This window comes from Hemicordylus capensis, chromosome 2, assembly GCF_027244095.1.
Source record: "Hemicordylus capensis ecotype Gifberg chromosome 2, rHemCap1.1.pri, whole genome shotgun sequence".
Classification (NCBI taxonomy): Eukaryota; Metazoa; Chordata; class Lepidosauria; order Squamata; family Cordylidae; genus Hemicordylus; species Hemicordylus capensis.
In genome coordinates this window covers 232283408-232307054 of record NC_069658.1, presented here as the reverse complement: position 1 = coordinate 232307054, position 23647 = coordinate 232283408, and the positions used below count along the sequence as shown (strand labels likewise).

The 23647-nt window shown below is 47.7% G+C and overlaps 1 protein-coding gene across 1 annotated transcript; it reads right to left on the bottom strand.

Annotated features, from left to right (window-relative positions):
- Positions 1–5281: 5281 nt before the first annotated feature.
- LOC128343835 (vomeronasal type-2 receptor 26-like) lies at positions 5282–23254 on the bottom strand. Its single transcript, XM_053293271.1, has 5 exons — positions 23244–23254; positions 17900–18191; positions 12569–12697; positions 8680–8806; positions 5282–6192 (listed from the first exon to the last, which is right to left on the bottom strand). Exons 1-5 carry the CDS (start codon positions 23252–23254, stop codon positions 5282–5284), a joined length of 1470 nt encoding a protein of 489 aa, XP_053149246.1.
- Positions 23255–23647: the final 393 nt, after the last annotated feature.

Below are 23647 nucleotides of genomic sequence, written 5' to 3'. Positions count from 1 at the left end.
TTGAGAATTTTGTTGAAGAGCGGTATATAAATATTCACAGTAGTAGTAGTACTAGCAGCAGTAGGTGTAAAAGTAAGAGTGATTCATTCATTTACATTTGTATACCACCATTTGTGTGGGGAAACCCCTCTGGACTGAGCCTCATTCTCTGGAAAGACTTGTCTCCCTTTCTTGATGGCAGATGAAAAAGCTCACCTGACACTCTCTCCCTGAGGATAGGATGGAGCAGGGGGGGTGCGTTCATTGAGATCGGGGCGGCTATTTCAGTAGTGGTGGGGAACAGAGGACTGGGCACTGGCAGGCCAGTACGCTGCTACAGGGCCAGGGCATCCTGTTATTTAATTATTGTTTTCCCTTCCAGGTGCCCTGTCAGCTCTCAGGCCTCGGGGAGTAGTTCCAACTCCCCACTGAACCTAATCATGCTCCTTTGGAATGCGAGGTTGGTTCAAAATGAGACCGAAATAATCCATGATTTGATCATGGATGAAGGAGCTGACCTGGCTTGTGTGAGACCTGGTTGCGGGAGGCGAGTGGTCCTTTGTGGGCCCAACTTCTTCCCCCAGGGTGCTCTGTTTCTGAGCAGGTTCGGGGAAGTGGGTGGAGTGGCTGTGGTCCATAAGAATAACATCTCCCTTACCAGGATCCCTGCGAGAGAACTGACTTATATTGAGTGTGTGTACCTTAGACGGGGGACTCAGTATAGATTGGCGATTCTGTTGGTGATAGAAGAGGCGCTCTTACCCCCGGACCTTGGGGCCCCGGCCTGTGGCCTCCAAGGCCCGGGGCGGGGGGGAGAAACCTCCTGCCACCGCTATGAGCCCTCTCCCCGCCACAAGTCCTTCTCCCCTCCGCCATGAGGCCGAACTGCTGATATTCTAGCCGCCATGTGCACGGCTGGTGAGGAAGAGGTGAGCTGGCCTTCCCCGCCCCCCCCACCATGGCGGTGGGCAGAGCAGGAGTGGCTGGCTTATGACACTCTATTCTAACTGCGCAGGCGCATCGGAGCGCCTGGCAGTTCTCAGAGGCCGCTGAGCCGGACAGTCGGGTTCAGCGGCCGCTCCTGCTATGCCCCCAAGCCACGGCCCGTCTGTTACGTCAGCATCGGACATCAGACGCAGCAGGGGGAGTGGTTTGCTTGCAAACGGGGTCACGTCCCCCGTTTGTGAGCAAGATCCGGCCAGGCGGCTGGAGCGGCTCTCCCTGCCTGGAGCGGGTGAAGAAATGAAGCTCCATGCACCCACACTTTGCCTTGATAATAGAGGCATCAGGCAGAAATTCATCAGGGGCATCTCTAGGAAGTGATTAGGGAGACTGCCCCTGTTAAATGTTTGCCTGGATGCATCCCTCCCCAGCCCAATGTCCAGCTGAAAGTCCAAGGCAGTGTGGGTTACATGGAACCTCATTTCTAAAGCCTGCATCATATACTAGACCGTACAAAGCCTTTACAGTTTATGTAGTGTCAACTCAGTGTGCAGCAGCTGTGAAAAAAGGCACATTCCATGCTAGGATAGTTAGGAATTATAATACCTTTATACAAATCTATGATGTGACCACATTTGGAATACTCTGTACAGATCTGGTCACCGTGTCTCAAAAACAATATTATTATCTCCTAGCTTCTCTAAGCCCTCTCCGAGAAAGTCCTATCCCCTGGCTTCTCTAAGTGCTATCAGAGCTTGCAGGCCTGCTCAGCTTAGGCGCTCCAGCTGTTTTGGGACTACCACTCCCATAGTCCACAGCCACAGTGGCCAATAGCCAGGGGTTCTGGGAGTTGTAGGCCAACATCTGCAGGAGGGCTGAAGTTGAGCAGCCCTGCAAGACAGTTTAACTGCCACTCTCCGCTCCATTCTAAAGCCCCTCCCTCAGGAATCCCACCCGGAGGGCGATTCTTGGGGCTTCAAAAGACGATTGACAGCTCTGGGCTGCTGCCAACCCTCATAGGTACATTATCTCTGAGGGGGGAAAGGTAGCAAACACTTCAGCCTCCTCTTTTTAGGAGTTGATATTTGAACTGCTGTATCTTAGCTTCCCCGTCTGGGGGCTGGTAGGATGACCCCTGGGAGGGTCAGCCAGCCTCCCAATCCCCTGCAAGGTCCCCATCAGCAACTGCCTTTGGACAACACCACCCCCTGCCTGGAGCATCTCCCCCCCCCATCCCGGGCCATGGGTCCTTCCCTGCTGCTCTCTCCACATGTTTAAGCCCCTCTCTAGGAATCTGGGCTCTCTCCCTTTAACCCTTTAAAGCAGTGTTTCTCAATGTGTTTAGAGTCATGGACCGGTACATTATTCATGTGCCGTTTCCTGGACCAGCAGTTAGTAAGGGGGTCATCCACCTCATCCCCACCCCCACCCCTAGGCACCCCCCTCCCAATGATTGCAGGCAGCTCTCTGGAGCTCATTTCCGGGCAGCTCTCGCTGCTGGATAATGTTCATTTTGAGGAAGTGAAATGTACATTATCCAGCAGCGAGGGCTGCCTGGAAATGAGCTCTGGAGAGCTCCCAGTAGCCCCCGCCAGCCCAAAATTGTGGGGTTTTTTGGAGGTGATTTTTTTATTAGTGATGCCTCACAGACCAGTACCCAATGCTTCATGGACTGGCACCGGTCTGCAGACCGGTGCTTGAGAAACACTGGTTTAGAAAACCCTCTTGAACTCCACCAATTTTATGGGACGGTTCATTACATGGGATGGGTTTGAGGTCGTGTATTTAAGGCTGGTCATTGACCATAATAAAGATTATCCCTCTCCCTCTGTTTTCCATTGCTTCCAATATTTAATAGGATAGCAGAACCCCCTAATCTTTAATCAGGATTGGGATGATTTTTTGAACCATCTATTGTCCCTATAACTTAATGCACATGTGTTGGGCCATTGATTTGACTAGTATAGCACAGCAGCTGCAGATATCACAATCCTAGAATGAAAAAAGAATGTATAATAACTTCTGGGTGCCACGAATGGAGCAGGGCCATCAGATTCTAAGGCTGCACAGGATGATGGATTTTTGCCCACTCTGCATGCAGCTCAATCTCTCAGAGTCGAGATCCTTCCTACTGCAGAACCTGGCTACAGTCATGTGTGTCCTTTCAATCATCTCCTTCACAAATCCCCTCCAAGCTGCTTCTGTCCAGTCTTCTTTTCTGCCAGGGTCAAATGTGCAGCTCTCTTGTCCTGCTGGCTGGGTCTTACCTAGACAGTATGTTCTCACTGATGGTAATTTATTCCAGAATTGGTAATTTATTTCACCTTCATTTAAAAATGGATGATGCAAGCAGGCAAGAAGGCTGAACATGATGGGGTGTGTGCATGCGTGCAGTTAGTGGGCTCTTCCAGATGGTAATTGATTTCAATTTCAGGACAAATTCCAACTGGAGATGTAATTAGACATCCAGATGACATTCGAGGATATCATGTATGTTTCGTGTCTGCTTGAACATCATCTGGATGTGTTGTTGCCTCTCCCATCAGAATTTGAGCTGAAACTGGAATAAATTACCATCTTGAAGAGCCCACTAGCGAAATACACATCCTTCGTACATGGCCTTCTTATTCATTTGCACCAGCAGATCTAAATATACTAGCTCAGGGCTTCTCAACGTGTGGGTCCCCAGATGTTATTGGACTTCAGCTCCCATAATCCCCAGCCCCAGTGGCCTTTGGTTGGGAATTATGGGAGTTGAAGTCTAATTACATCTGGGGACCCACAGGTTGAGAAGCCCTAGCTGAACCTGCACCAAGCATCTATGCGCTAGGACTTTTTTGCTCTCCTTGCTCCATGCCACAGCCCTTGCTTTATTACTCAGCCACCCCCTCCCCACCGCTCACTCACTCACTGCCACTCACTCACTCACTCCTCCCTGCTGCTCACCCGCTCATTTGCACCCCTCCCCGCCTCTTGCTTGCTCACCCACCACCTCCCTGCTGCTTGCTCACTCACTTGCCCGCTCCCCATCGATCACTTGCTCACTCATCTGCTCACTCGGTCACTCGCCCACTCCCCGCCGGTTGCTCGCTCGCTCCCTGCTTGCTCTCTCACTCACCCCCTCCCCACCACTTGCTCACTCACCTGCCCCCCTCCCTGCCGCTTGCTCACTCATTCGCCCCCTTGTCGTGAACTGCTATCCCGGCTATCCCTACAGGATTTACAACCCCCAGAGAGAGAGAGAGTAAACAGAAAACAGCAACGAAACTGGATGAAGATAAATAAAAGGCTCGCAAAGAAAACAGTAAATGAATTAAGTCCCCTGAACTGAAACTAGGTACCCCCCCTCTAACAATAATTGAGTAATAAGTGGAAGAAAAGACAAAACAAGGAATGAAACAAGCGAAGGACACAGAACAAGGAATTAAGGGAACAATACAGGGAAGTACAGACAAGACAAACTGGAACACGGAAAAGATATAACTCCAAGAGCACAGTATCTGCTGCCAGCAAAGTTGCAAACAGCAACTCAGCCATGAGAGACTGTTGAATATATATGGCTCAACAGAACCAGGAACCAATCAGCCTTCTCTGAGTCAGCAGTTTGGCTTTCTTCCCTGTTATCTCCTGCATCTGCGTGAGTCCCACTGAGCCTGCCTCTTGATACTTCGTCTCACTATAGGTGGAATCCCAGGCTCCTCCAAATCAGAATTCAAGTCTGGCAGCTGTTGAGAATCCTCAGGTCCGGAGTCTGGTTTCTCTGCCAAATCTTGCTGCTGTGGCTCACTAGCAGGCGAGTCTTCCTGCTCTGAGTCTTCTGATTCCGAAGTCTGAGCCATGACACCCCTACCCACTCCTCTTCCCTATCTGCATATGGAATCCCCACTGCCCAATCACCACAGTGCTTCTGTTCTGTTATCTCTGATTGGTAAAGCACTGTGTGGGCAGGGCTTGCCACTTATGACCTTATCTCCCCCTTCTCTTTCTTAATTTTGTTGTTTGATTGTGTTAAGAAAAGATAAACTTTGAAGTACACATTTATTATTTAATTATTGTTATATTCATGACCATTTATATAGGAAATTAGAGGAAAGGAAATCCCACGAGACAGGATTACACTGCCTTTGTGAAAGAACCCATCTATAGTGTATAGAAATTGTTATACTTGCATAAATTTCATTGTGCAACAAGGTGCATAACCACTGCTGCACCTCCTGCTGGGAAACTGTTTCTTTTCTCTATTGATGTTGCAGGGATCATTTGTGCAGGAGCAGAAGTTTGGGATTTTGTGCATCTATGTGATTTCTTTGCAGGTGTGCTATTTTGTTCTTCAGGCACATGTTGGCCACTGCACTAAGGATTAGAATTCACCTTTCACTTTCATCATTAGATGCTTCTTTGAATTCAGATCCGGCCTCAGTATAAACATGTAGCATTTGGGAAGAAAGATGCAGCCCAGTAACCCAGCACTGGAGGCCAAGATAGAGAAGACCTGCACAGCCAACATGTATTTCCCTTTTGTGCTTAGGTAGGTAGGAATAAAGGACACCCAAACAGTGCAAAAGACCAGCATGCTGAAGGTGATAAGCCTGGTTTCATTGAAAGCCCCAGGAAGCTTCCTGGCTAGGAAAGCCACAATGAAACAGATGACAGCCAGGAACTTCAGGTAGCCAAGTGAGCTATAAAACATGATAACAGACCCTTCATTACATTGCAGGATGATCTGTCCTGGCTGGGAGTTCATGTCAGAATCTGGGAAGGGTGGAGAGATTCCCAGCCAAAGGATACAGATGCCAAGCTGAATACTGGAACAGGACAAAACAATGGAGTTGGCCAAACGCTTCCCCAGCCACCTCTTCATCTGGTTCCCTGGCTGTGTGGCCATGAATGCAACCACCACAGTGATGGTTTTGGCCAACACTGAAGAGACGGCAACTGAGAAGATGATGCAGAAGGCAGTTTGTTGGAGAAGGCAGGTCACTTTGCTAGGCTGACCAATGAATAGAAAGGAGGACAAAAAGGAAAGCAGGAGGGAGACGAGGAGAATGAAAGAGAGGTCCCGGTTGTTGGCTCTGACTACTGGAGTGTCTAGGTATTTAATGAAGATACCTAACACAAAACTTGTGGTTAGGAACAAGTGTAGGGCAAAGGAAGCTAGAATGACCCCCAAAGGTTCTTCATAGGACAGGAAGGTGATACTCTTGGGAATACACCGATCTTGCTCTTTGTTTGGGTATTGATCATCTGGACACTTCTTGCAATGGTCTGCATCTGGGGGGGAAAGTTACTTCAATACCACTATTGTTTACGTTAGAACTAACATAGGATCCCAGTCAGAGAAACTGCCCATATCTAGTGTGTGTAAAGTCTATGGACCAGGGTTAGGGTGGGACTTCTGTTGGTGTATTGTTCATCCCACTGCCCAACAGAGTCCCTAACTGAGGTGACTGATCTGTTTGCAGAGTTGGTGTTGGAGTCTCCCAGATTTGTGATGGTGGGTGACTTCAATGTTCACTTTGGGACCAGTTTATCAGGTGCAACTTAGGAATTCATAGCAGCCATGACAACTATGGGCCTATCCCAAGTGGTCTTGGGACTGACACACATTGCCGGTCACACACTTGATTTGGTCTTTTGCTCTGATCAGGGTGGTGTTCCATGGATGAGGGTTCCTGTGATTTCCCCATTGCCACGGACAGAACACCACATGGTTAAGGTTTGGCTTGCTGCCACAATTCACCTCTACAGGGATGAAGGGCCTATTAAGATGGTCCACCTGAGAAGGTTATTGGATCCAATTAGATTCCAAGAAGCCTTGGAATACAGGAACATAAGAAGCTACCATATGCTGAGTCAGATCATAGGTCCATCTAGCTCAGTATTGTCTACACAGACTGGCACCCAGCCATGCAGGGTCCCACTGCACAGGCGTGTCAACCGCCAAAATGGTCACCGCGCCAGGGAATAGGTCCAGATTGGACTGAGGACGCCTGAACTGAGCAATTTCTAATAAAAATAAGGCTGGCCGGGGGGGAACCTCTGTGGACTCCCCACCACCTTGGAGAAGCACCTTGGAGGGGGTAAGTTTTTTTAAAAAAAGTGTTCATCAAACCCCAAACTGGGGGTGGTGGTGTTCGGTTCAAGGTAATGCTGAACTGAGGGTGGTTCAGATCGACCCTGAACCTTCAAACCGAACTAGTTCAACGTTGAACTGGTTTGGATTTGGGCTGGTTTTCACACCCCTAGTAATAGGCTGGATGAACAAATTGAAGCTGAATTCAAACAAGATGAAGCCACTTATTGTGGGGATTCATAACTCAGATGAGTTAGAGCTGCCTGTTCTGGAAGGGATCACATACCCTCAGAAGAAACAGATACGTAATCTGGGAGTATTTCTTTACCCACGCCTTTCTCTGGTTTCTCAGGTTGAAACAGCGGCCAGGGGTGCTTTTTATCCACAAGTTGATAAGCCAACTAGAGCCATTTTTGGAGGAGAATTACATAAAAACTGTGGTACATTTGCTGGTAACCTCCAGACCTGATTACTGCAATGCACTGTATGTAGGGCTGCCTTTGTACATAGTCCGGAAACTGCAATTGGTACAAAATGCGGCAGCCAGGTTGGTTTCTGGGACAACCCAAAGAGACCATATTACTCCTATTTTAAAAGCAGTACACTGATTATCCATATGTTTCTGGGCAAAAGATAAAGTGCTGGTGATCAGAGGCGCTCTAACCCCCAGACCTTAAGGCCCCAGTCCGCGGCCTCCAAGGTCCAGGGGGAGTGGCATACAGTTATGAAATCTGGCACACATGAAGCCAGACTCTGTTATCCCCCCACAAAGCTATGGATCACTCCTCTGGTTTTTGGTGATTTTTCTTTGGGGGGTGAGGGTGGCTGAAAATGGGAGGTCTTCCGATCCAGAACTTCTTGTAAAGTTCTGGCTTGAAACAAGCCATTCTTAGCCATTTTTTTTCCTAATTTGTTTCAAAAATCCCCTCAAAATCAGAGGAGCTAAGAGAGGCTCCTGCCTTTAACTGTGAAGAGCCACTGTGAATCAGTGTAGGCAATACTGTGCTAGATGGACCAGTGGTCTGACCTGGCATGAGGCAGCTTCCTATGTTCCCATGCCATCCAAGTAAAAGCTAGTAAAATGCAGCAATAGATCAATAGAACAAATCACAACGGGTGCAAACATCAGTCATAAAACATAGCAAACCAAACCTTAAAACGGAAGGGAAGGCCACTTAACCAACTTAATTTGCCACTTAACCAGTTCTTTTATTACCAACACAGGAGGTCAAGGAAGAAATACCTGGTGAGACAGCCACCCTACATCAACACTCTTCTCTTAGATGAACTCACTCAAATACTTTTAATGTTCACATCTGCTTTCCTGCCTGATTCCTTTCCTTTCCTGTCTGAAACCTTTCTGATTCAAATTTCTAAAGTTTTCAACTAAGAAGTTACAAAACATAGCATCAAATTAGGAAATGTTGCCACTGTGTTGACATAATATCATTGAGTGAATACTGAGGCACATGGTTTTTGATACTTCAACAAATAATTGCAATTCAATAATTGTTGCCTGTCCCTCAGTATTCTGTCTGAAATTAAAATATTTGCCAATCCCCTCATCAAATATTTGTTTTTAAAACAGCCATTTTACCCACCCATGATAAGGTTGGAGAAGACCATTGACTTAGATCATTCTTAATATTCTGATACAGTAGATTTCAGTTAGTTGGGTCACCTACCTTCCTGAGTGGAGATGGTCCCTTCCATGCATGGAGAACAACCATAGCAGCAAATGGGCTTCCCTTCCTGAATCTCCTTGGCGTACCCAGGTGGGCAGCTTTTGCTGCATCTGGATTGAAGTTGGGTCTAAGCACAAAGAGAGAGAGAATCAAGCAAAAAAGTGTACAGGCTGTTTTTGACTGTGGGAATAAATCACAGGGTGGAAAATGGCATGGTGAGAGCTCTAGCCTCAGGTCTGGTTTAACTGCCACGTGAACCCTAGCCTGATTTTGAAGGCAGTATTTTTGAGTACATATTCAGCATGGAAAGCCACCTAATGATGCAGCGGGAAAATACTTGACTAACAAGCAGAAGGTTGCCTGTTCGAATCCCTGCTGGTACTATATCTGGCAGCAGCGATCTCAGAAGCATCGTCTCATACTGCGCAGGAGGAGGCAATGGTAAACCCCTCCTGTATTCTACCAAAGAAAAGCACAGGGCTCTATGGGTGCCAGGAATCACAATCGACTTGACGGCACGCTTTACCTTTACCTTTAATCAGCATGGAAGGGACACATCTTTGGTATTGTGAGAGTTGAACTCAGGATGGGGCACAGAGGGCAAGGCCTCAAATCTCAATTAAACCTAGGGTTGCCATGTCCCCCGGAATTTAGGGTAGCCCCTGGATTTTGGCTCCTCCGCCCAGCTGCTAAATCCCACCCAGATTTACATGGATTTCAAATGCTCTGCCCGGATTGCCTGGATTTTACTCTGGATCCGATCACATGGGAGGGCAGAGAAGGAGGGGAAAGTATACAAATCTGTCAAACAAACAAACACATGCAAATTAGTTGCAACATAATTTGCATAATATGCAAATTAGGCCACCTGGATTTGGGAAGCTTGAATATGGCAACCCTAATTAAACCACTTTTCTTTGCCTTGCAGATTTCCCGATGGAAAAGCTGGGAGAAGGACTTCTATTCCCAACTTCTCCCTTGCTCTCATTCTCTGCCCTTTTGTGCATTACAATCTAAAGTATTGTAATAAATTACAGTAAATTAAAGTATAAATTAAGGTATTTATTTATACTGGGGCACCCTATTGCAGACAGAAATACACCCTGACATTCCCCTTTTCCTTCTCTGCCTCCCCACCAGAATTCCCTGTAACAGGGGATTCCTGGAGTTGTAGACTACAACTCCCATAATTCCCAAGCAAAAGCCATTGCAGCTGGGGATTCTGGGAGTTGTAGTCAACAACGTCTGGGAATTCCTGTTAGAGGGAACACGGCATGGCTCCCCACAGCTCTTCCAGCTGGGTCTTGCTGGATTCCCGGAGGCTGGTGATGTGCTGAAACTCTTGCTAGGGGAGGCTTCCATGGTCTGACTGGCTTCCTGCTCCCTCTGCTAGCTTCCCCACCTGCCCTTCAGTTGTGGCTTACATAGCAATGGAGACTGAGTCAGAATGCCAATGCCTCGACACAGGCAGCCGAGTGCCACTTCTAGCCCAGCTGTGCTATATATTAGGGCAATGTTCTTCATTGTAAAGCCCAGCGGGGGACTCTGAAAGGGCCCTGCTCTCACCATGGCTTTTGCTCTTGGAGCAGCAGGGACTGAGTCCAGCCATCAGTGCATGGAGCTCAGCCACCACATGCCACTTCTGTTCCCAGCCATGGTTCTGTCAGGTCAAGCCAGTTGCAGCACAGAGCAGTCCTATATTATTATTGATCACCACCACCACCACCACCATCATCATTATCATCATCATCATCCTTTTTCCTATGTGGGCTGCTTCATACGATTGATGTAGTACGGGTCACATGAGAATGTGGGATCCCTGAAGCACACACGCTCCTGCAGGGCATGTGGTGTGGAGTGGGCTCAGAACATTTACCCGAACCCCAGCGGGCACAGTGCCAAACCCATCCCGCCCACACTCTTATGCCCACGACAGATTGCCACATTAATGACATAGGAAGCTGCCATATACTGAGTCAGGCCATCGGTCCATCTAGCTCAGTATTGTCTACACAGACGGGCAGCGGCTTTCTCCAAGGTTGCAGGCAGGAGTCCCTCTCAGCCCTCTCTTGGAGATGCTACCAGGGAGGGAACTTGGAACCTTCTGCTCTTCCCAGAGTGGCTCCATCCCCTGAGGGGAATATCTTGCAGTGCTCACACATCAAGTCTCCCATTCATATGCAACCAGGGCAGACCCTGCTTAGCTAAGGGGACAAGTCATGCTTGCTACCACAAGACCAGTTCTTCTCTGTAGTGCAGTGTGAAGGTCAGATGGCATGGGATTCTTGGAGAGGTGAATGATTGGCAGAACAGTCAGGAAATGAAGCCAACCAACAAATTATGAATGGTCACATTTATATGAAAGCAATGAAACATTTTGTATGGATGTGACCATTCATAATGAGATTTTCAAACACTGTTGACTGTCATGCTTGCTACCACAAGACCAACTCTCCTCTTCGTGGACTTTACATCTGTTTGGCACAGTGCCGGTTGGGGCGGGGTTACGTTTTCTGATTTTGTGCAAGACACTTGGCAGGAGCACCAACACTGTGGGGATCCTTCAGGCCCATTTCCCCCCACACTACATTGATCGTGTGAAGCAGTCTTGTGGAAACTGCTTTGACAATGTGCTTTCTTTAAAAACAGCATAGACAGAAGAAGAGGGGGAGGAGGAGCGGTGGAGGAGTCACCCCCACTAACTGAGCCAAGAGGCACCTTTTAAAAGTGGTGATTCTCTTATCTTTAGCAGGGGGAGAGCAACTGGCCCTATCCATCCCCAGCACGGCACCCCTCCAGTGGCTGTTGCTGGTGTCTAGCATTTATTTATTTATTTATTTATATCTATGTAAACCGCTTTGGGAACCTTTGTTGAAAAGTGGTATATAGATATTTGTCATCTTCGTCTTCAAGTTGCTTCTCTCAGCTTGCCTCACATTAGGGCAGGGTCCTTGACTGTTAGGCCCAGGAGCCAGTGGTTGTCCTAAGCGTGGCCTGTGTGAAGTTCTGGCCCAAGCTGAATATGCTGCTCTGTGCACAGTCCTGCTGGCACCAGGTGGAGATGACCATCCTCATCATGCCGTGCTGCACTTAGTCCAGTGCTGGGAGGAGGGGGGCTCCTTTAATGGAAAGGGAGCCCTCTTGCTGGGTGACTCTGGGCCAGTCGCTTCTCTCTCAGCCTAACCTACTTCACAGGGTTGTTGTGAGGAGAAACTTAAGTATGTAGTACACCGCTCTGAGCTCCTTGGATATTAGAAAAAAATGTTAAATGAAAATAAAAAAGATAATGAAAAATGTTAAATAAAAAGAAAAAGTATGAGGGAATGTGGCTGAAGCTCAGTCGTCAATCCCTGGCCTCACCAGGTGTAGCTGAGCAACATTCCTGCCTTGAGTTCTGCAGAGCTGCTGCCAGTCAGAGCAGACAATACTGAGCCAGGTAGACCAATGGTCCGACTCAGTAGCTGGCAGCTTGCTCTATATATTCTGATGGCCAGGTCAGCCGTGGTGCAGAATTTATTTATTTATTTATCTATCAAATTTGTACACCGCCCCAAATTTCCGCCTCTGGGTGGTTACTAAGAACGACCAAGACCTTTTAGTCTGACTCCAGATTGGGTAATTCCTTTTGCTGGTACAATAGCAGGGGGCAAAAGGAAGGAACTGATGCTTGATGCTGTAGCTAGGTCAGAAAAGGAGAATTATATAAAATGCAGTAGGAGGGGAGGATTTTCTGTATTATGTATTGTAAAGTACTGTAACAGCAGGCGACAAAGCAACCCATATTTTCCACCACCTGGTTACACCATCCGGGCCACACAATGTCATCCTGGACAGCAGTGAACTTTAGATCCACAGATCCTTGTCGCTCTAGACTCCCAATTTTGGTTACAAGAGAATCGTTGGAAACTGCCATATAGCTCAGAACATCAAAGTCGGCTGCCAGGTCCCCGTTCTCATCCAGATACACCCCGTCCATGGAATGATTGTAAAACTTGAAGTTCCCTAGAAAAGGGTGGAGCTAGGAAGACAATGGAAACAGCAGCATTCAGAAAACAGGGAACAGTCTTGGATCGCTCAGCCCTCCCCATTTCATGTTTCAATCTCCTTTGACTCAGGGCCAATGTACACCTCTTCCAGACTCATAGTGACCTTTTTGTGAGTTATTCACAAGACTCAGAAATGGTCTCGGTGCCATCCCTGAGTCTCTTGGTGCTTCTTCAGCATTTGGGGGCAACTAGCGCTCACATCATTAGATATGCTGGCATCCCCCCCCCCACTCATCTAGGAGAATTCTCCAAACAGACCCTGGCCCCATCACGATGTGACAGATTTGGGCATAATTGCAGTACAGGACAATCTCATTTCTTCACTTAAGCATCTAGTCTCCTTAAGGGACTAGACTGGAGGACTTTCGGTTTGTGATGTCTGAGGATATGGACAAGCTGCTTTGGACTGCAGGCCCTAACACCTGTTCTCTTGGCTCTTGCCCGATAGGGCTGTGCACGGCACTGGTTCTGACCGTTCGGTTCAAATTCAAACCGGCCTGCCAGTCCACAAGCCAATTCAAGTCAAACTGGCCCCCGATTCGGTCCAAAGACTGAACCTGGCCGAAAAATTTTGGAACCAGTTTGAGCCCCCAAAGAATTCCTAATAGGGGTAGCAAGAGGGTGGCTCGTAGTCGGCAGCACAGCGTGGCAGTGGCATGGCTCCTCCAACCCACCCCCCGACCAGGCTCAGTGCTCCAGTACGGCCTGGTTCTGGCCTCTGTGGAGCTCTGGGCCCAGTTTGAGAGGTTCAGAGGATCCTCCTGCCACGCCGCCACCCCTGCTCCGTGCAGCCAACTACAAGGTGCCCTCTCACCGCCCCTATGAGGAGTTCTTTTGAGGCAGTCCGGGTTTCCACTTTGCTTGTAAAGGGGAATCCTCACTGGATTCCCCTTTACAAGTATGCCCCCTTGAACAGCTGAACCCATTCCAAACCAGTTCTGTTAGAACCAGGGCTGGTTTGTCTACTACTACTACTACTACTACTACTACTATTATTATTATTATTATTATTATTATTATTATTATTATTATTAATTCGATTTCTATACCGCCCTTCCAAAAATGGCTCAGGGCAGTTTACAAAGAGAAATAACAAACAAATAAGCAAATAAGATGGATCCCTGTCCCTAAAGGGCTCACATTCTAAAAAGAAACATAAGACACACACCAGCAACAGTCACTGGAAGTACTGTGCTGGGGGTGGATAGGGCCAGTTACTCTCCCCCTGCTAAATAAAGAGAATCACCACGGTAAAAGGTGCCTGTTTGCCCAGTTAGCAGGGGTTAGAACCCAGACCTTCTAGACCTGTCTAGAACCCAGACCAGCACCATTTTTGGGTGGGGAGTTTGGTTGGGTTTGAGTCCAAACTGGCCGAGCAAGGTTCTCTGTGAACCAGGTTCGAATAGAACCGGTTCTGCACACCCTTAACATCCAGGCTTGACTTCTGCAGTGCGCTCTATGTGGGGCTGAGTTTTTACGTGGTCCAGAAATTGCAATTGGTGCAGAATGCAGCAACCAGGCTGGTCCCTGAGATAACCCGAAAAGATCACATAGCACTCTTAAAAGAACTGCACTGGCTGCTTCTGTTTCCGGACAAAATACAAAGTGCTAGTTATTACCTATGAACCACCTAATGGTGCAGTGGGGAAATGACTTGACTAGCAAGCCAGAGGTTGCCAGTTCGAATCCCCTCTGGTATGTTTCCCAGACTATGGGAAACTCCTATATCGGGCAGAAGCAATATAGGAAGATGCTGAAAGGTATCATTTCATACTGTGTGGGAGATGGCAATGGTAAACCCCTCCTGTATTCTACCAAAGACAACCACAGGGCTCTGTGGGCGCCAGGAGTCAACACCGACTGGACAGCACACTTTACCTATAGTTATTACCTATAAAGCCCTTAACGGCTTGAGTCCACGACTTCTCTGCCATGAACCCCTCCTCCTACTGAGATCGTGTGGGGAGGGCTGGTTACCGTTGCTAGTGTCTCATTTGGTGGCAAAGCAAGACCGGGCCTTCTAATGAATGTGCTGCCTGTCATTATAATAGTGTCTCCATCTTCGGCTGCCATAAACAAAAAATACCCACCTGTTTTCTCATCTGTTTTCTGTTTTCTAAAAAAAGAAATGAAACTGTTGATTGTGTTTTTATTTTTGCTATATCTTATACAGTTGCACACTGCCTGGAGATATAGGTATTAGGTGGTTTATACATGTGACAAATAATATAAATAATTTGCGAGTCAGAGTAGACAATACTGAGCTTGATGGACCAGTGATCTGTCTTGGTAGAAGCAGATTCCTATGTTCCACAATAAATTGTGCTGGGAATGATGGGAGTTGTAGTTCAGCAGCAGCTGCAGAGTCAGAGTTGCCTACCCTGGTGTAGACAGGGTATTAGGTGGACCAATGGTCTGACTTATTGGTGAATTAGGTGGACCAATGGTCTGACTTATTCCAAGGCAGTTTTCTATGTAACCTGAGAGGGAAAAGAGGTACCTGCCATGGCTGCAGCTTTTGAAGGTCTCCTCCCGCTATTGCCCTCCTCTTAGAGCTAGATGAATACGCAGCATGTAAGGCGTGTGCCACAGCCTGGATAGCATTATAAATATTGCAGCTGTCTAGAGACAATGCTTTTCCAACCATCTCTTGCAGAATGGGCTCCATCTTCTCTTTCTCTCTGCATCTTGTCCAGCCCTTCACAGACAATGTGTGCTTTGAATAAAAACAAGGAAACATCGTTTCCCTGAAGCCACTCATAATATTAAGACATCTTTTCAGATCATCATTTTTCATCCTTTTGTTTGTCTGGACAAAGAAGGAAAGCATCCCATGGATGCGTTGGAAAGGGAAATAATTAAATATCGCCATCAAAGTCATGTCACATAAAGGAGTTACGATCCAGACTTTCCCCACAGTGGAAGGCACATGCTGGTCATATATTCCTTTGATTAATATTCCATCAATGAAGTATCTTGTGTCTGCATAGTAAACATAGACATTGACTTCACGCCACTTGAGAAATGAATCAATCTCGAAATAGTGATTATAATACCATTTCATCCCTGTTGGGATGCTGTGTAAGAAAGCAACACAAATGCTGCTCTTTGTGAGAAGAGAGTTGAATATCCTCAAGAACCTTCCCCCATTGCCAGTGTCTGGAACAAGGAGCCCGATCCACGTCCACTTGAAGTGCAGGAGCAGTTTCACAATCCCCAGGTAAAGGGGTTCTTCCTTGGGGACCATCCCATAGAAAAAAGGGAACCGAGTTTTATCACTAATAAGGTGAGAAACAAAACCGTAACTGACCTAGTAAGGAAGGGGAAAGATTGTCATTTTCTCATGTTCTCTGGCCAAAGCTGATATATTTGTTAACTTAGATAATGGAGAAAGACTTGTATATTGGAAGGATTTTTATGGGGGAAACCAGCCACACGGGTGTTTATATGGGCTCCCATACTATTCAGCCACCCACCGATCTAAGCAACAAGTGTGCTTGCTTCTCCCAAGCCCCTTTAAAACCCACCTGTGTTGCTTGCAAAGGCAGGGAGGCTCCAAGGCTACAAAGGGCAGTGATGACAGAAGCAGCAGAAGTGTGATTATGCAGGTCTTAATAGCCACGGAGCCACCCCACGTTCACAATCCACACTGGCAGAGTTTACAGGGCCTTGGAAGAAGTGTCTGTGTCTGTTACTGAGATCAGTAGTGGGATGTACAATATGCAAGCCACCGAGGCAAGTCTCACGATCGGTGAGACTTGCCCAGAGCAGGTTTGCAGGGAGAGCGAGCTTAGCCCACTCTCCCTGCAGATGACTGGAGGGGAAGCCCTGGGCAGCCGGATAGGCTGCCCACACAACTGCTGGCTTTGTTACGGAGCCAGCGGGGGCTTGGGAGTTTGGGGGCCGCTCAGCCCCCAGGAATTCCAGCTTGCTCTGTGCGAGTGCGCAGAGCATACTGGAAAAGACCCCCGAGCTGGGAGGCTGATTTCTAGTGGGGGGTCTCCTCATGAGTTGCAGCGGTGTGGGGCCGTGCCACCACAACACATGATCCAGAAACCCCGGTTAGCAGAGCGCTCACTCCGCTAACCTGGACTAAGGGGAGGGCTTCGCAAGCAGGTGACCCGCTTTGAGGTAACTGGGCTTGCCTGCATGCCCGGTGGTTCTCACATTCTGCTAAAATCGGGCTAGGCTCCCCTAGCCTGATTTTAGCTGATTGTGAGAATAGCCTCATTCTCTGACTCTAGCGGCAAGTGGGTCTCAGATTTTAAAGGGGCTGAATTCCGTCATCTACAGCAGGGATATGCAATCTTGGTTTCCCAGCTGCTGTTGAACTACGACTCCCACCATCCCCAGCCACAACTGATTATGGCTAGAGATGAAGGGAGCTGAAGTTCAACAACCAATGGAGAGTCAAGGTTGCCTACCTCTGGCCTACAGAATGTTATTGTCATAGGAATATAGGGAGCTCTCAACTATTGAGTCAGGACATTGGTCCCTCTGACTGAATATAGTTTACTGAAGGGCTGCACTTCTTTGACCCTCCAGCTGTTCTGGGATTAGAAGTCCCATCATCTCTGGCTGGGGATGATGGGACCTGTGGTCCAAGAACAACTTTGGATGATACAGATTGAGGCTATTCTCACGATCGGCCAAAAGTGGGCTAAGGGAGCCTAGCCCACTTTTGAGCGATCGTGTGCTGCAGTGGGAGCCATGCGGCGCCCGGCAGCAAACCTCGCTAAGTACCCCTCCCCTTAGACGAGGTTAATGGAGAGAGCGCTCCGTTAACCTCATTTTTTTGCTTGTGTGTTGCCGTGGTGCACGGTGACACAAAATTAGACCCAAATTTGCTACAGCTGTAGGGACACTTTGGGCCACCTCAACGACATAGTTTGTCATGATGTCATCCACCCAATTCAAGATAGTGCACGTGTGAACGTTTAAGGCTGAAGTGGGCTGACTTGTGAGGATGGTAATTATCAGTTAAGATTATAGTGAAAGGGAAGTAGGCAGATTAGTTCTTACCAGAGCAACTTATTAATGAATATGCAACCTTCAGGCAGACAAATCAACCAACAGTGCTTTTGGAACCATGTTTTAGGGTGACTTGATCTTGTTCTAAGACATCATCTTTAAATGCCCATCTGTTTTGTCTTGGCTCCCATACACTCTCATACCTGTGGGATTTTGTAGATGTCCACCATGGTTGCAATCTGGACAGAGATTTCAGATTCATCCCCTTCAAGAACAACCAAGGGGATACTCCATCTTCCACATTTGTAGTTGGGAACATTTGCCTGCCCAGTGGAGAGCAAGTCTACCAAGGCATCATAGATAGCTCTTGCATTGAGATAGTTGTCATAGATGATGTAGCCCAGGGTGATGTTGGGTAAGAGCCTGGGATTCCGATTGATCTCCTGAATGGCAAACAGGAAGGACAGGATGTTCCAGTTCTTGGTATTTCCACGCCTGTAACAAAATGCACAGGTCATTCGTCCTGTTCAAGTTCCTGTTCCTGGATAAAGGGGGCATGGGAGCATACCAGCAAAGATGAGATTTGACCCAACGGTTACCCAATGCAACTCCTTATGCTCTTATCCCATCAACACTTATACATCTGTTATCAGGGTGAGTCACACTGAAGTCCACTGATTTGAGTGGCTGACATGCCATGCAAGGGAATGCAGACAGTTAGAGCACCACCCTCACTGCCAATGAATCACGGAAGTGTCCGCCATCATGCTTACAGTGTTCCCCTCTTCAGGTGACCTCTGTATGCGTGAGGGATGCATCAGGGGAGCTTTGTGATTTATGTGCTGTGTGGAATTTCTGGTAAATCTTTGGAGGCTCTATCCAAATATAGCCTCCTTTTTTAATATAATGTCTGAATGAGGCTCATGTCAGATGTAAACGTCTGGCTTGACTGTGAAGGTTGAAAAACAGCTGCTTCTCTCTCTCTGCCCCACTCTTCTCTTGATTGAATCCTTCCTACTTGTCTTGTCTAATTCTTACTGATTCTCCACCCAAATCTTCATTTTGTTCACCTTTTCTCTCCTCAGAAAATCTCTCTCCTCACAATAAACACTATGGCTGCCCTCCAGTATTATTTGTAGTTATATTCTCACATCCCACTAGGGGACTACGCTCACAGGGGCCACATCCACACATAATATGGAACTTCTGGTCCAATGGACCCACGGTTTGGCTCTCCCCTCCCCCTGCTCTCCCTTCCGAATTCAGATGTCACGGAGATCTCCCTCTCTGCAGTCAGCAAGAAACCGGAAGCCGGGCCCCTTCACCTCTGGTATTGTGTTATGTGCGAATGCAGCCAGGGATACATGCATTTCTGCCATTTTAGGGCAGAGTGGAGCTGCTGTGTTCTACAACACTGTCGGTTGTGTTTACACAAATGTAGCTACGCAGGCAGTGCTCCAGCCATCCATGTTGTGTGGGGCAGCATGTCAGCCACTGATCAGGTTGTTACTTAAGAATAAACCCCATGCAATTCAGAGGGACTGACTTCTGTGGAAATATGCAAAGTATTGGCTATAGCCCCCTGCACCAGCTCTTTATGATCTTGCAAGCTGTGCATAAAAGGGTTCGAGAAGTACCACAATGCTACCACAGTTCCAAGCTTGTTTTGAGGCTAGAACAAAAATGGGAAAAGCAGACCATGATATTACAAGTCATGCAAGTGAGAGAGAATCACCACAGTGATCAGGGGCCTAGAGCACTTTTCTTATGAGGCAAGGCAACAACACCTGGGGCTTTTTAGTTTAGAAAAAAGACGACTGTGGGGAGACATGATAGAGGTCTATAAATCATGCATGGTGTGGAGAAAGTGGATAGAGAGAAATTCTTCTCCCTCTCATGTAACACTAGAAACAGGTCATCCTATGAAATTGATTGCCAGGAAATTTAGGACCAGGAAACCGAAGTATTTTTTCACACAACACATAATCCACTTGTGGAATTCTCTGCCACAAGATGTGGTGACAGCCAACAACCTGGATGGCTTTAAGAGGGGTTTGGATAACTTCATGGAGGAGAGGTCTGCCATCGGCTACTAGTCGGAGGGCTAAAGGCCACCTCCAGCCTCAAAGGCAGGATGCCTCTGAGTCCCAGTTGCAGGGGAGTAACAGCAGGAGAGGGAGCATGCCCTCTACTCCTGCCTGTGGCTTCCAGTGGCATCTGGTGGCCCACTGTGTGAAACAGGATGCTGGATTAGATGGGCCTTGGGCCTGATCCAGCAGGGCTCTTCTTATGTTCAGTGTGATGAAATAGAATGACTTCACCATTTAGCGTGTTTTAGTGTATTTTACCCTTTAGTGCAATTCCGTGTAACTTAGTAATAGTCCAGCTTATGGTAACCATTGTAGTTTTAACCATTCTTAATTTTAATTCTAGCTTTTTTCCACATATGAAATCATTTTCAGCCATATTACTACTACTACTACTACTATTTAAATTCCCCTTCTATCTTTTCTGTGCATTTTATTATGGAAACGTATGTTTAGCGGCTTTAGTTTTTTAGTAGCTTGTTTCTTTTTAGTAGCTTGTCTCTTTTAAAATTGTAATTATTTTAAATTTTAGCCTTTTCACAATAGCTATCATCATATTTGCAATCACCTATATCAGCATGCAACTTTTCTCCAGTATTACCTCCATTAATGTGTAATTTTATGCTGGTCTCTGACCATAATAAAGCTTGAACTGAACTGAACTGAACTGAAATGGGATGAAAATGCCCCTGCTAGTGAACCAAGACAGCTTTGAATTCTGCAAGCTGGTTTTATGCAGCTGTTACATAGGAACACAGGAAGCTGCCTTACAACGAGTCAGACTGTTGGTCCATCAAGCTCAGTACTATACTGTATACACAGACTGGCAGTGGCTCTCCGTGGTTTCGGGCAGGAGGCTTTCCCAACCCCACCTGGAGATGCCAAGGGATGAACCTAGAACCTTGTACGATGCAAAGCAGATGCTCTACCAGTCAGCTACAACCTCATGATAAGAACATAAGAAAAGCCCTGCTGGATCAGGCCCAAGTCCTCTTCCTTTCCTCCTAGAGTGAAGATGGAAACATTTCTCTCTCCCTACCTCTTCATTGAGGCTATTCTCATGACCGCTCGGAACCGGGTGAAGGGAAGCTAGCCCGGTTCCGCCTGGTCGTGTGCTGCCATGGGAGCCACATTGGCAGCAGGCCATCAGAAATACCCCCTCCCCTTAAACAAGGTTAGCAGCGCGAGTGCTCTGCTAATGCAATTTTTCTGCTCATGAGACGCAATGTGTGAGTAGACCCCACCTGGGAGGCTACAACAAGCCTCATGGCCTAAGGGGTCTCCCCAGGATGCCCTGTGCACTCGCCCCGCCAGGTGGCCCTTCCTCAATGGGTTGGCAGTGACTTTAACTTTGGTGTTGGCTGGCACAATGGCCATGAATTCATGACTGAGTAACGCATTACCCCCACCACTCAATGCCAGTGCACTCACCCCTACCATGAGTTTTGTGCCCCCAAAAGCTGTCCCTGGATCTCCTCACCAGAAGTCTTCTTCCCTTTTAGAGCTTCCCTGACTCTACCTGTTAGGCACACTGGCATCCTCCTGAACTTGGTGGTACCTTTCCTCCTTCTTGGTATACATTCCAACTGAGCTTCTCGTATTGTGGTTTTAAATAAGTTCCATGCTTTCTGGAGTAATTTGACCCTCCTGACTTCCCCCTTCAACTTCCTTCTTACCAGTCCCCTCATTTTTGAGAAGTTTCCTCTTCTGAAGTCCAACGCACCTGTGGTGGGCTTCCTTGACAATTCTCCATTCGCATATATGCTGAATTGGATCACACTATAGTCACTGCTACCCAGTGGTTCTGCAACTCAGACATCTTGCACCAGGTCCTGGGCACCACTCAGGATTAAGTCAAAGGTCGCCATCCCTCTGGTTGGTTGACTAACTGTTCCAAGGCACAGTCATTTAGCACATCTAGAAATCTGGCCTCTCTTTCATTACTGGAATGTGAATTTACCCAGTCTACGTGTGGGTAGTTGAAGCCACCCATTATCATTCCCCTGCTTCTGCTTTCAGCAATGCTGCTGGCCAGATGCCTCTTTTTGTCCTCTATAGCAGTGTTTCTCAACAGCCGGTCCGCGGACCAGTGCCGGTCCGCGACGAGTTGAGTGCCGGTCCGTGCCTTAGGGAATTAACCCCCTCCCCCACTGTGAACCTCCTCCGTGTTTTTTTAAAAAATGTTGAAATTCCAGCCGCTGCGTGGCCGAGGGAATGGCTATGAGGTGTGTGTGTGTGAGCCAGTAGTCCTTCTATCCCGCCCCACCCGCCTCGGCAGCGGCTGATAACAGAGCGACGCTGTAGCTTGCCATCTGGCCCGATGGCACTTCTCAAATGCAAGGCGAGCTCGTGTAGTTAATAGTTAAAAACACAGAGGTTTGCAGCTGTCCTGGACAGCCAGAGTGGCTTTGCTTCTGCTCCTCCTTTGTGAGTGTGTGTAAATGTATGAGCCTAAATCTGCTGCTATCTAATTGAGGTGTTGGGATTCCTCGCGTGAGAAGTTGATTTGTAGTTTGAACACGTGGCTCATTCAAAAAGCCGGAATATTCAAATGATTTTCTATCCTCTTCCCTCCTTCCCCTCTGGATTTTGTTTTTATTTTAATGGCAAGGTGGTGTGCCTACATTCATGCTGCCAAAGGGGCTTGGTGGCAAGACAAAAATAAAGTCATTTCCCCCAATCTCTCCTCCTTTTTCTTTTCTTTTCTTTTAAACCCACCATCCGACTTCCAAAAGCGTCATGATTTCCTCTATCTCTCCGGAGCGTTTAGTATTCTGATTTGATCACGGGCTCCCCCCGCCTTTTTTTAACTCCAGTAAGAGAGAGGGGAAAGAGGAGTGGGTGTGGGAGGGACAGATACAAGCAGCGGCAGCTCCCCCCTCCCTTCTTGGTGTTTGTTTGTTTTGGCAAGACAAGGTGTGTGTGTGTGTGTGTGTGTGTGTGTGTGTGTGTGTGTGTGTGTGTGTTAAAGTTCAGTTGGGAGAATGTCCTCCAACTTCTCAACCTTAGCTACCCTTCCCCCGCCCCATTATCTTTCCGGGCGCTATTCTCTTCGGCTCATGTCCTGGTCGTTCCTGCCTCCGGTATGTTGCCCCTGAATGCTAACATGGGCCGAGCTCTTTTTGCAAGAGGTGTTCAGCCCGGCTTGTAGAACTGGGCTGCACTTATTTAGTAGAGCTTCAGCTTCAGTAGCACTATGTGAGGCCTTTAGGGGAGTTGGCGCTCGGTTAGCCTGGGCGACGACCTGCGTAATTTGTGGTCCTCTCTTCTTCTCTCTCCCCACTTGCAACTCACACACGCTGTCAGGTAACGTGCAAACTGGGATTCTTAAAAGCCTTTTCATCACTGAGGAGGAGCAGGGCCGCCACGAATTGGAAGAATATTTTTTTAAAAAACACGGAGGTTCACAGCATGCGGGGGGGGGATAGAAAGACTACTGACTCACCCCCCACACACACACCTGGCAGCCATCGCGTCGCTCTGTTATCAGCCGCTGCCGAGGCGGGTGGGGCGGGATAGAAGGACTACTGGCTCACACACACACACCTCATAGCCATTCCCTCGGCCACGCAGCGGCTGGAATTTCAACATATTTTAAAAAAACATGGAGGAGGTTCACAGTGGGGGAGGGGGTTAATTCCCTAAGGCACGGACCGGCACTCAACTCGTCGCGGACCGGCACTGGTCCGCGGACCGGCTGTTGAGAAACACTGCTCTATAGGAACTGCTTTTTCTTAGACTTGAACTGGAATCTTAGTGCTTTGGATCTGAGAAACTGGGCTGGTTGAAGTGCAGTGTACTCTAACACCTGAGGAGAGTCTTGCTGGATTTTTGAAGAAGTATTGTGTTAATTTTCAAATGTGG